The 13140-nt window shown below is 41.1% G+C and overlaps 1 protein-coding gene and 1 pseudogene across 1 annotated transcript in view; one reads left to right on the top strand and one right to left on the bottom strand.

Annotated features, from left to right (window-relative positions):
• Bub1 (BUB1 mitotic checkpoint serine/threonine kinase) overlaps positions 1 to 11697 on the bottom strand; it is a 55435-nt gene extending 43738 nt beyond the window's left edge. The window contains exons 1-6 of the mRNA XM_047522682.1: positions 11067 to 11697; positions 7531 to 7590; positions 7302 to 7440; positions 5866 to 6062; positions 3596 to 3639; positions 1101 to 1201 (exon numbers count right to left, since the gene is read on the bottom strand). Of these exons, the coding sequence (XP_047378638.1) occupies positions 1101 to 1201; positions 3596 to 3639; positions 5866 to 6062; positions 7302 to 7440; positions 7531 to 7590; positions 11067 to 11092 (567 nt within the window). The 5' untranslated portion in view covers positions 11093 to 11697. The remainder of the gene's footprint in view (positions 1 to 1100; positions 1202 to 3595; positions 3640 to 5865; positions 6063 to 7301; positions 7441 to 7530; positions 7591 to 11066) is intronic.
• LOC124963155 (RNA-binding protein 3-like) lies at positions 1334 to 1823 on the top strand (annotated as a pseudogene).
• Positions 11698 to 13140: the final 1443 nt, after the last annotated feature.

Raw genomic sequence — 13140 nt, 5'->3', positions numbered from 1 at the left:
CCGCATTACCTCCTAAATCAATATGACAATGTTTGAGGGGCTTCTTAATCTCCAGTTGATTTCTAAAATGTTCTTGTAAAATCACAGTTAACAGCTGAAGCTTTAGTTTGCATTGTCATTGACAGTATAACTTTTGCAACAAAAGTGCTCATAAGACTTAAAATAAAACAAAACAAAACCAAAAAACACCATTAAAAATTTCTTCAGAGCCCAGGCCCGGGCCTGCACCGGTCACCGGCCACAAAGCTTCAGGACATTAGAGGGAGCACATTAAGGGGCAAGATGCGCGGAGGCAGAGAATAAATGGGCAGAGAGCAGTTGCTCCGCCTAGGAAGGTGACTGAGGCCCTCCTTTCGGGATTTGCTTGTCTTTTGACTGCAATTCCACGGTACCCACACTGGTGCCCCCGGAGCTAAAGGCACTCTACAGACTCTACCACTAAGGCAGAAAAAAGTTTGCATGTCAAGTACACATTAAACATGAACTTACAGGAATACACATTCCAGGGACTTGCCCAGGATTTAACGAATTCAAATAGAAGTCTGGGAATTTTTCTTCAAGCATTTAAAAATTTTTAAAAATGACACAAAAATTATACATATTTATGGGGTATTACATGAAGTTTCAGTGCAGGTATACATTATGTGATATTCACCTTATGTAAGCATTTCTGTCTGGAACAAAATTTATGGTGAAAACATTAAAAGAAATTCTTGGGGTATTACTGAGGTTATAGGCACCCACAGCTGAGGCTCTGGGGCTTTTAAACAGGCTTCAGGTAGGCATGAACCAGGGTAAGGATCCTGGGCCTAGGAAAGAGGAGAGCAGAATAAGGAGAAGAGGATCGTGGTAGGAGAGACACTGCTGAGGAGGAAGAGGACGGGAGGCTGTATGGTGTGGGCCCAGGGTCTGATAACAAGTTATGTCTATAAGTTGAGCCAAACATAGGTTAGATGGCAACAGGCCCAGAAAGCTGACATGGGTGTGAAGTCACAGGAGACAAGGTTAAAGAAATGGATGCCAGGCGGATAGAGAAGGCAGCCAGATGACCACTCAGTACCATTCCTAGTTTCTGTACAACCTACAAATGTCATCACTACCTGATTCTTAGAGACAGAGGCTGAGTTCTTTCCTTGACTTGATTTTGAGGTTACCATTTGGTTTAAAATTGAAGCATTATGCAGAGGTCCCGAGGTTCTAGCTATAAGGGAAAACAGGAAAAAATAAAGAGAAATAAGAGAAAAAAAATCATGGTAAACAAAATTATCACATAATACATCCCCTTGCCCTATTCTCTCTGCCCAGCAGAGCCTCCTTTCTCTCTACTTTTTAATTTCCAGGATTCAAATTCACTGCCATGTCTTCTGAAGAAGGGAAGCTCCTGGTGGGAGGGCTCAACTTCAATACTGATGAGCAGGCACTGGAAGATCACTTCAGCAGCTTTGGGCCTATTTCTGAGGTGGTTGTTGTCAAGGGCTAGGAGACTCAGCGATCCCAGGGTTTTGGCTTCATCGCCTTTACAAACCCAGAATATGCCTCAGATGCCATGAAAGCCATGAGTGGAGAGTCCCTGGATGGTCGGCAGATCCATGAGGACCATGCAGGCAAGTCTGCCCGGGGCACCAGAGGGGTGCTTTGGAGGCCCATGGGCGTGGTCACAGCTAGTCTAGAGGTGGTGGGGACCAGGGCTATGGGAGTGGCCGGTATGACAGTCGACCTGAAGGATATGGATATGGTTATGGATGGCCCTGAGACTATAGTGCAGCCAGGGTGGCTATGACAGCTACTCAGGAGGAGATTACTGAGACAATTATGACAACTGAGTTGAGGCAAGTACACATAAAGTAGATACACAAGGAATAATACTTGTGATCCCGGATCGTCCTTCCAAATCACTATATTTATAAAGATTTTTGGAGTTGCGCTGAAACATCTGTTTTAGTACATTAATTTCTATTTTTAAATTGAGCTCCCAAGGTAGCTTATTAAAAGACCTTTTAAAAAGCTCCATGTAAATTTTTTTCACATTTAAAGACAAATTCTGGGACATTTGTTGAGCCCAGGTATTTTTCCTTTTACCAGGTTTTTAGTTTGGTCTCTCAGGATTATTGCTTCTGGCAAAAGAAAAGTTTGACCAGACTTAATTTTTTTAAAGCTAAGTCTGGGTACATTTTTAAAACCTGTACACAATGTTTATCATGATTAGTGAGCAATTTCCAAATGTACCTGTAAGCAATCTATGTCAATAACATGATACTTCCTCTTACGATTCAAGATCACCACCCCAATTATACAGACAAGCTTCTTAAAAATGTTTGTGAATGTCATTTTTTTAATGCTGGAAGAAAAAATATTCTGTTGTGTCTCTTGTAGTGTTTAGGATATCTTTCACAGAACTGATTAAAAATATAAAACCTGTACACACACAAACACACACACACACACAAATACACCCCCTTGATCTTTCAGTAAGTAGCACAAAAAAATAATCTCAATCACACTGCCACAGAAAAGGGAACTAAAACATTTTGTAGACAAGTATTTTAGAGACTTTCTGATCAAATCAAAATGTCCGAGGAGACTCCTTAGAAAACTTGGAATGGAACCACCATTTGACCCAGCTATCCCACTCCTTGGCCTATACCCAAAGGACTTAAAATCAGCATATTACAGAGATACAGCCATATCAATGTTCATAGCTGCTCAGTCACAATAGCCAGATTGTGGAGCCAACCTAGATGTCCTTCAATTGATGAATGGATAAAGAAACTGTGGTATATATATACAATGGAATATTACTCAGCCATAAAGAGTGATAAAATTATGGCATTTGCAGGCAAATGGATGAAACTGGAGAATATCCTGCTAAGTGAGATAAGCCAATCTCAAAAAACCAAAGGATGAATGATATCGCTAATAAGTGGATGATGACACATAATGGGGGGTGGGAGGGGTTAGTGTTAGGGTTAGAGTTAGGGTTAGGGAGGGGGGCAAGAATGGAGGAAGGAAGGACTGTATAGAGGGAAAAGAGGGGTGGGAGGGGTGGGGGGAAGGGAAAAATAACAAAATGAATCAAACAACATTACCCTATGTAAATTTATGATTGCACAAATGGTATGCCTTTACGCCATGTACAAACAGAGAAACAACATGTATCCCATTTGTTTACAAAAAAAAAAAAAAAAAAAGTCCAAGGAAGTACCCAAAATAAATGTAAAATATAACTAGTTATTTAAACAGGATAGGATGTCAATGCTGATAGTCTAAATGTGATGTTTATTTCTAAGGGAAATAAAGCCCTGCCACATTTCCTAACGATGGCATCAAATACATTTGATTCAGTTCAGAACAGATGGAGTTCAGAGTCTCCTTATTTTGATTTTTTTTTAAATCCCCCAAATAGAGTGAAATCATCAAGCAGATTTGCCTCTTTTAAAGTGCATCATTACCAGAATGCCTTCCCTGTTACCCGAGACAGTATAGTTTGGTTTTCATTAAATATTAGAAAGATTTGCTTTTTAAGGGGAAAAGAAATCAGCAAAAATTAGCAACTAAAATCACCAACAAACTGATACAGCAGAAAGCATTATTTTACCTTGAGTTGGCAAATGGGTTTCAGTGAGGCGTGTCTGAAACAACCTAAACGATAGAAAAGGCATTAAAATAGATTATAAGTTTACAGTTTAATATACACAGGTACTAAGGTAGAAATTAAATGTATCAGCTTACTATAAGCAAGGAAAGACCAAAGTTGAAAGAATATAGTCACACAAAATTCTGGGAATATTTTCATGACATATATACATTAGAAAAATTCCTCAAGTCTCTAAATGTTATAATATAGAGTGTTTGAACTCCTACTTTAGGTATTTTATCCATTTGGAACAAAATGAATATTAATGTTTGGGAGAAAGAAGTGTAAGTACAAAGTTTAGACTACTTCTGCAAAAGGTGTCTAGACATTACTGCCCCTGCTCTGTGAGGACACCTCAGCGTGCCATATCACAGCACTTTTACACATCAGCTGCTTGTGGAAGAACACACAAGTCCTAAGCCTGACGTTGGTGGGTAATGCAGAAGAGCACATGTTAAAAAGGAGAGCCTACGACCAAATGCTCGACCTTGTTTTGCTCTTAATTCAAACAAACCAATGGTAATAGAACCATTTTACATGATGAGGAAAGACTGAAAAGTAGGTGATATTTAAAAATTACTTTCAATTTTGTACGTGTGATTATGAACTAAGATTCTGTAAGAAATAATCTTTTGGAGATGTTTACAGTAATATTTTGGATAAAATATTTTGCTATTTTGAACATGCTGTAAAAGTTCTCAGGACAGAAAAGACATAATCAAATGTTAATAATTATTAAAAGTAGGTGATAGACAGGTGTAGTAGTGCATGCCTGTAATCTCATCAGCTCAGAAGGCTGAGGCAGGAAAACCACAAGGTGGAGGCCCGTCTCATTAACTTAGCGAGACTTTCAGCAATTTAATGAGGCCCTATCTCAAAATAAAAAATAAAAAGAACTGGAAATGTCATTGTGGTAAAGCAACCTGGTTTAAATCCTGCATATGGGGGAAAATAAATAAATAAACGGAGGTTCATTATACTAATTTTTCTTTTTTATGTATGCTTGGAAATTCTCATAATAAAGTAAAAAGCAAAGTTGAAAAAACAGAATATTAAATGCTGGTCAGGGGCTGGATAGTGGTTCCTGATTACGCTAACAAGAGGATAGCACAGTACTGTACAGTCTCCACATGGGCATCTGGTTATGTGTACTGTAAGCCTTAACACTCTTCCTGTGCCCTTTGGCTCAACAGTTTCAATTCTGAGACTCTATTGGAAGGAACTAGATAGGAAATATATTTAAAATGCTTTTATAAAAAGGTAAAAAGATCTTGACACAAAACTGACATGTAGCATGGCATGAAGTTCACTGGCAATCTTGTACGAAGCTAAGCGAAAAATGCCAATAAATATGCAAAAATGTTTCTCTTACTTTAGTTTTCTATAGTTTCAAAATTCCCTAAATGAGATGGATTCAGTGACCAAAAAAAGTTTAAAAAAAAAGTGACTAAAGAGGCTATTCGCTATGATATACATCCTTTGCTAAGGTTTGAATGTCCCCACCAAAATCATGTCGACACTCCATTCCCATTGTGAGGTGTTAAGAGGTGGGGATGGACCTTGAGAAGTGATCAGTAACAAGGGTTCCACCCTCATGAATGGATTAGATGATTCATGGACTAATGAATTCTCTTGAGTGGATCTGTCATAAATGCAATTTATCTCTGTCTCTGGCATATGATGTCCTGTGCAGACTCACGACTCTAGAGAGTCCCCACCAGCAAGAAGGCCCTCATCAGATGTAACCCCTTGATGGTGGACTGACCCCCAGTCCCCAACATTTATTCTTTATAAATTTCAGTCCATGATATTCAAAGCAAAAGAAAGCTGATTAAGACAATGTTGTTCTTTCAAAAATCAAAATGCAAAAAATCCAAATGTCCAAATGTCCAATTGGAGAAGGGTTAAATTATGACAACTCTGACAGGTTTCACAAGCAATTAGAAGTAGATTAAAAGCTCATAGATCCTTAAGAGCAGTATATATAACTAGACATATACCATGACTTACTGTTAAACTATATAAACACAAGGAAAAGCTATTGGAAGGAAATGTACCAAAATGGTAACAGTAACATAACATTTCTGGGCAGTTTCTTTTCTTTAAACTACTCTGTATTGACCACATTTTTCACAAGGTTTCCCCATAAAACAGATAAAAACACAACGTTAAAAGCAAACATTTCCTTTCAAAGTAGGAAACAGCCATGAGGAACTGTACTTAGAAGCTACCTGTACTGCTGTTGCAAGAGCTCTCGAGGTTCAGCCTGGTTTTGAATTCCTCTCCGAAAAACGGCACTGGCCTGCTGCAGCTCTCCCTGGGCTTCCAGATGCTCCGCCCAGGATATGTACAGAGGAGATGATTGGGTTCCGATCCCCTGGTTGTACAGAAACTCAAAAAACTGATGAAGGTCACTGTTGTATTCAGCCTACAGGAACCCAGAAGAAAAGCACATAAGAACGATGAGGCAAGGCAGAGAGACGTTAAGAAACGCAGAGGTGCAGTTGAATAGGAAGAATGACTTCTAATGTTTTATAGCACAGTGGGGTAACTATGGCCAGTAGTTAATATTTCAAAATAGAGAGGTGCATGCAGGAGACAGAGCCAAACTGGCATTTATGAACATTCCCAACACAAAGAAATGATCAGATGTATGAGGTGACAGATAAGCCAATTGCCCTTATCTGACCATTACTTACTATTGTATATAAGCACTGAAATACCATACTGTATCCCATAAATGTAGACAATTATCGTGTCAACTAAAAATTTTAAAAATATATAGATACCAAGATAAATAAATTAAAAAAAAAATACACAGAATTGCTACTCTAGGTCAGCCCAGAATCTAGCTGGCCCTCCAGCGTTCCGTCTCGTGGAGGCCTGGGGATATACTAGGTAGGTGGAGGTGTGTGGTTCTCTGGTAGCAAGCTTAGGTTAGAATCATTTCTTTCCTTGATATTCAATGTCCCCCAGATTACCCATACTATTTCCTCAGACAGTAGGTCTAAAGCCCATCACATGAAGCACTGTGCCTTGCTCTGAGCTTGCTCCAGGTCCACAGGTGCCTTTAATCAGTATTTTGTAATGCAGTGAACAAATTCATGTTTGCCCTATCCACTCCACACATGATTTTTTATGCCAAGTCTTTGAATTCCAGGTCCAAGAGGTCCAACCTTCAAGAGTGAGCCTGCATTTTCCCTTAGCACGAAGTCTGGATTCTGAGAGCTATTTACTCCCAGGAGCTCTCTTGACACCTGGGAGTTTCCTGCTCATCACACTTCCTAGCCAAAAAACCCTCTTTTAATTTTTGGTTTCTATCTCCTATTGGAACATGTGCAGACTTGAAATAGAGAGAATTTTAAAATTGAACCAATGACTCCACAATACAGAAGCCAAGGCTATACACATCTCTAGTCATCCACCTTTTAAAGATTTATGACTGGAAACAAGGAATTAAAATAAAAGGCAGTCTAAAAGATCTTAAAATGTAGGTCAAAAAACAAAAGTTCAGGGGCTGGGGAGATAGCTCAGTCAGTAGAGTGCTTGCCTTGCAAGCATGAGGCCCTGGGTTCGATCCCCAGCAATGCCAAACAAACAAACAAACAAACAAAACAAAAGTTCAACATGATTATAGATTTGATTATCCATTAGAAAGTATACTCACAAATTTTAAGCAATAATTGATGAATCTTGGGTCATTGTGGTATCTCTTCTTATTTAAAAATTCCTTCATTAAATGTTCTAATAGCATTATCCAGTAGTCTTTATTAGCAGGAAAATTCTCTTCTACCCACTGCATGTAGCTAGAAAAATATGGATAATGTTAATTTTCCATAGGATAGTATTTAGTTGGTCTAAAGGAAAAAACAAAAACGAAAAACTCAAATGCTAACCTTTCCCATTCACCAAGTGGGTCATCTCCTTTGTAGCTCTGCATGTGGGCTTCAAACATTCTAGAACAAAGGATAGAATGCTCATGAACTATCAGGGATAATTCTTAAGAGCAAAAGACACATTTAATTATATATAAAATATATTATTTATACACCTTAAAACAGAAAGCTATATAAAACCCAAATGCTATATAAAATTTAAAAGAGCATTCAGAGGTGGTCAAAAAACTCAGAGCAGTCAGTGTTTTTCCAGAGGCAAGGTCTTCCCTAGCTCTATTCCAGAGTCTCCTTCTGTCCCTGGTCCCCAGTGTTGCTACTACCCTGAGGGGCAGTGTCCAAAAGCTTGCTGCCCCTCCTCCTAATGGTGGGATATAAGCAAGGCCTGCTCAGATCCCTTTTCTTGCTTTCCAGGAGCATGGCTGAGACTGGGCTGAAATAAGATTCAAGAAGGGCTTGCCAGCAGGTGGACAGACAAGGCTGTACAACTGGACATTCCAGATACAGTATGCTTCCTGGGCCCCAATGTAACACAGTTCCAGAGGAAGAGCAGGTAATTGGCAGTTTTCATGAATTAGTCACTAGAATTCCCGGAGAACTCTTGCTTCCCTGACTTCCACATACTCAAACACATCTTAAAAAAAAAAAAAATCAACCAAGCAAAGCAAAATTCTTGTAGGAGCTCAGGTGCTAGTGGGGCAAACATATAAGCAAAAAGAAACTAAACAGTGTCAGGTTACATTAAGTACCAAGAGGAAAAAACAAACCAAAGAGAATGAGTAAGAGTTACTATTTTCAGGTAGGGTGGTCAGGGAAGGCCTGCCTCTGAGGGCACAAACATGTGCTAACACCAGAAAGCCACATAGCTATCTTGGGGGAAATGGTCATGGCTGAGAGAACTTCAGGAACCAGCCTCTTCCAGGAACAGAAAGTGAGCCAGTGTGGCTTTAGTGTGATAAGCCAGGGGAAGTTCTAATTTGCATTTTAAATGTCTTCTATTCTTCCAGGTGAAAAAGATGGTAGGGGTGGGAAGAGAGTGAGAATCAGGTAGGAAGCTATGGAAACATCCCAGTGGCTCATGGTGAGCTGGACCAACGTGGGAACAGTGCATATGGACAATCCGGCACCTTTTTTAGAGGGAGGATAGGACTTCCTGATGGGACTGTGTCCTAGGTATGAGTCAAGTTGAGAAGGACTCCTAGGTTAGCTATTTGCAAAATTATAAGATTTTTTGAAAAAGGGATTTTAAAGCAATAATTTTATAGGACACAAGAACATCCACCTCAAAATACTTCTTTGGCATATTTCAAGATGGTTATTCAGAGAACTGCAGGCAGGAATGGCTCTGAAAAGCTATTCTTTTGTGAAAGAAACTTGAATCAACTCATATTAGCAAAGTAAACAGCCCAGTTTTCTCTGAGTTCACTTTATCTGCCTCATCTCGCTTCTGTCTTTTGTTTTGATGCTCCCAGGGACTTGCACAGGATAAAATGGGTATGCCTTTTCTCTTGTTACCCTATCATTGTCGATTCATTCCACAGACTCAATTAAGAACCCTCAGAAAGTAGACAAAGAATCTTAAATTACATTTTATTCTAGCTATCCCCTCCATAACAAATGAAATCATTGTCTTAAGCCTGAAAACCCAGAAGCCATGATAGAAAAAGCCAGAAAAGGTCAACCATTTAGTAATGAAACGCTTCTACATGTCAAATAAATAAAACAAAATTTTAAAACTGCCCAAGTCAAATGAGAACCAAAGCTGGAAAAACAAAGAACTTCTAGAAATTGAGGAAAAAAGTTATAAACCCAATTTTTAAAAATGAGTAAAGGGATAAAAAAAATTTCACAAAGAAATACAAATGGCTCTAAGCCTTTGACATAGAGAAATTCACTGCCAATAAGATACAGTTTATTCATTAGATTTGCAAAAAAAATATTAAATGCAACTAAAGTATATAGGTAAGCAATGGGAAGCAGGCACTCTCAAATCTTGCTTGTAGATATCTATTGAAATCACAGGTGGATTTCTCTTCATCCAGCAAACCTACTTCTGGGAATCTAGAAAATTGATACATTCTGAGTATATACAAAATGTCATTGCCATTAAGTACATTTCTTTTAAACTACAACACTATTTGTAATAGCAAGATATTGCCAACAACCCAAGTGTCTGTCATTGAGGATTGCTTAGATCAATTATGGCACATGAAATATTAAACAGTAGTAAAAATGAAATGAAAAAAAGAGTGCTATGTAATGATAGAAATCTCCAAGGATATCATTAGGCAAAAAGAGCAGAGTTGTTCTGCTACATTTTATGTGAGATAAAGGCAGGAAATGCACACACACAGACACATGTACAGACATATAGATACATTTTAATAACAAGTATTTATATGTCCAAGAAGAAACACTTGAAAAACAAACTAAAAATAAATAAATAAATAAAGATTACATTTGATGGGGTGAGAGTAGACAGGTAAAGGAATTGTCAGTGGATACTTTTCTAAATTTTCCAAAATCATACAAACACATTATCTATTTTTAAAATTTAAAAGTCATTACTTGTAAATTTGAGTCTTTCTCATGCCTCATAAGAGGAACAAATCCCTAGAATGTCAGAACTTTTCTCCTAAAATGTGTAATACACAAAAGATTTGCCCAAGGTAAACATTTTATGTTCTCAAACCAACCACAATCTCCAGGAAGATGGCTTAAATACACTAATACTAAATCGCCACGTTCATTAGAGCAAATTAGCCTGTAGAAAGTCGAAATAAGGGCTGCGATACAGATTTCCCTTTAAAAATGGGGGTGGAGGGATAAGACTTCCAAAAGAAAAATTTCAAAACAGATTTTAGTTTTGACTATATTGACATCCTTGGTCTTGTGATTCCCCAAAGAGCTGGTAAAACTAACCAGTTTTACTTCTGCCACAGATGAATTAACCGTTTGAAATGCTTTTTAATCACAGGCCGGGAAAGTCACCCAAGCTATGGGAACTTCCACAACTGCTGGCAGGTTAGAAATAAATGACTCAACGACACGCAAGGCACTTTTTCATTAAGTGCTGTGTATTAAAGACTTTTGAAAAGCAGCGGCAGGATTACGGGCCTGAGAGCCACTGTAAATCCCCACCCTCTGGAGTAGAATTTTTTAATAAGTGACTTAAATCACGCAGGGCGGGGTCTGGATGGGCCAGACGCTCTCCTCCCACAGCGGCGCTCGGTGCCCACGGACCCGGCTCCTCCCGGGAAGAGCGAGACCTCCGAGGGCCTCTCAGGTTGCCTCGATGCCCCGAACGGTTGGTGTGGCCGCAGATCCCGGGACGCCGGGGTCTCGGCGGGGGCCACCCGCTCGCTACTCGGTGACCCGGGGCGGCCGGCAGCCTTGTCGGCCCGGGAGCCCAGAAACGCAGGCAGGTCGCGGAGGGCCCACAGGCTGCGGGCCGGAGCCCTAACTACCTCAGCGCCTCGGGGCCCAGGGTCTGGGATCAGGACCGCGCCTCGCCCCCACCCCACCAGGCCGTCACTCACTGAAAGACATTTTCCGGGTTATCCATGGCGAGAGGCCGCGAACCCGCGGCAGGCCCACCGACGACGCGAGCGAGTAGCGCCGGCGATTCGAATCTCCCGCGCAGCCGCAGTCGCAGCGCCGAGCGTTGGCAAGGCGCCTGGTCATTGGCCGTGCCTGCGGACGTTCTGGCCAATCGCCGAGGCCGTTGCCGGGAGACCAAGCCCCGCCCCCCTCGCGCGCCGGCGGCCCCTCCCACTTCCGGTAGCTCTCCAGAACCGGAAGCTAGCGGTCCACTGAGGTGAGGACTGGGTTCGCCGCCACGGGGCAGCAGGGGACGCACGTGTGCCTCCGGTGTGGGAACTTTTTTTCTTTCTTTCTAAAACTAAGTTGCAACTGATGTACGTAAGGTCACAACGAAGACGTCATTTGAGGGAAGACCTCGCTAGACTCGAAGTCTGGGGCCTCGACCCCGAAGTCCCGAGAGCCACGCCTTCTCTGTCCCCTTCGCTGAAATATACAAACCGCGGTCGCTGTGCGGCGTTCGTGGGGCGAAGAAAAGCGGCTCCTCTTGCAGGGTCAGACTTGTTGCTCCAGGCCGAGGCGCGGGGGCGACGCCCACCTGTGCATTCGGAAAGGCGGGTGGAGAGAAAAAGGAAACCCTCTGGGGCAGAGGCCTCCCCACCGAAGGGCGGGTTTCTGCCCCGCGTCCTGTAAGGAAAGCACCCAGATGCTAGAGCCAACGAAGCCCTCGTCTCCGATCCTAAAATGCTGTGGCAGTGGAAAAACCTGAAGGGTTTTTGGTTTAGCAACTGCAGGGGGAGGACCTGCATATTTTAAGGTGATTTTAGGGTTGGTAACGTTAATTATGCATGGCATGTGAAGTTGGAGGTGTGGGACCCTTAGACCTCTGGACTTGACTGATCAAATAGACCGTGTGAGTGTCCAGGAGAGAATGAGGGCTTGAGGTACTTAAAATAAGAACCCAAGCGTTTGGGTAGCTTACAGGATGCCAGAGAGGAAGTTTTCGGCATCTTTATTTTGTAGGATTAGGCACTCTGGAGATGGAGTTCTCAGGAATTATAAAATCCTATGATCAGAGTCCAGATATCCAGGAAGAAATACAAAGTATGTTGATATTCCCTTATTGAGTGAGTTGAAAAAGAGTTAAGAGCCCTCTTTGCCCCTTGGTCTTTAATAACTTACCACTCTGCCTCTCAAGGGCTACTTGACAGTGTAAGTGGACTAAAAAGGGCTGTTCATGTGATTACCTTCCTTTTAGAAAGAGGTCTTGTGAGTATTCTGGCTCCCTTAGATTCTTAAGTTAAATTCCTAAAAAATATATATAACACCTTCTGGAAATCGGATACTGAGTCTGGAATTTTCTTCTGGCAGTCTCATCACTTTGGTGCCATACAAGTATCTGATTGACTGGGTTTATTACTTCAAAGTGAGAACAAGTGCTGTGTTCTCATAACCATCACAAGAACTGAGACATTTTTGGTTCCATCAACATTTTTGATAGCACCTGATAGTAACTCAATCAGGAATCAAGAAATGCTGACTGACCTTTCATGAAGTAGATGCCATTGGACTTATACCTAATTACAACCTTAGAACCTGAAATTAAGGAACTAATGGTTTTATCTGGGACATGAAGATATAGACAAAATCATGTAAAACTGGAGTGTGTGTGTGTGTATTAAGAGCCAAATGAGAGTTTGGACTTTCTGCCAAGGGAGGTCAGAGAAGTGGGGAGGTAATGGGACCTGCATTCACATAAGACTTGATAGGGAATATAGGGCTTGAATGGGCCCCCAACAGGAGTCGGATATAGGTGGGAGAGCGTCCAGGTCATTCCAGGTATAAATCTGGATTAGAGGGAGATTGCCCTTGAGGACTCACGTTAGTGAGTAAGAGATCCTCAGGAGACTGGTTTGATATATTGATGTCAAGTCTTGAGTGCTAGAATAAGGAATTCATACTTGATCACATTGGCCAGTAGATCTTTATGGAACAACATGTGTTATAAGGACCTCATGATAATTATCAGCACTACCTGTTTCCTGAAAGCCAGAGATTGTCTGACCTTCTTTG

The sequence above is a fragment of the Sciurus carolinensis genome, chromosome 13 (genome assembly GCF_902686445.1).
Source record: "Sciurus carolinensis chromosome 13, mSciCar1.2, whole genome shotgun sequence".
In the NCBI taxonomy this organism is placed as follows: Eukaryota; Metazoa; Chordata; class Mammalia; order Rodentia; family Sciuridae; genus Sciurus; species Sciurus carolinensis.
This window is presented reverse-complemented; position numbering and strand designations above follow the sequence as displayed.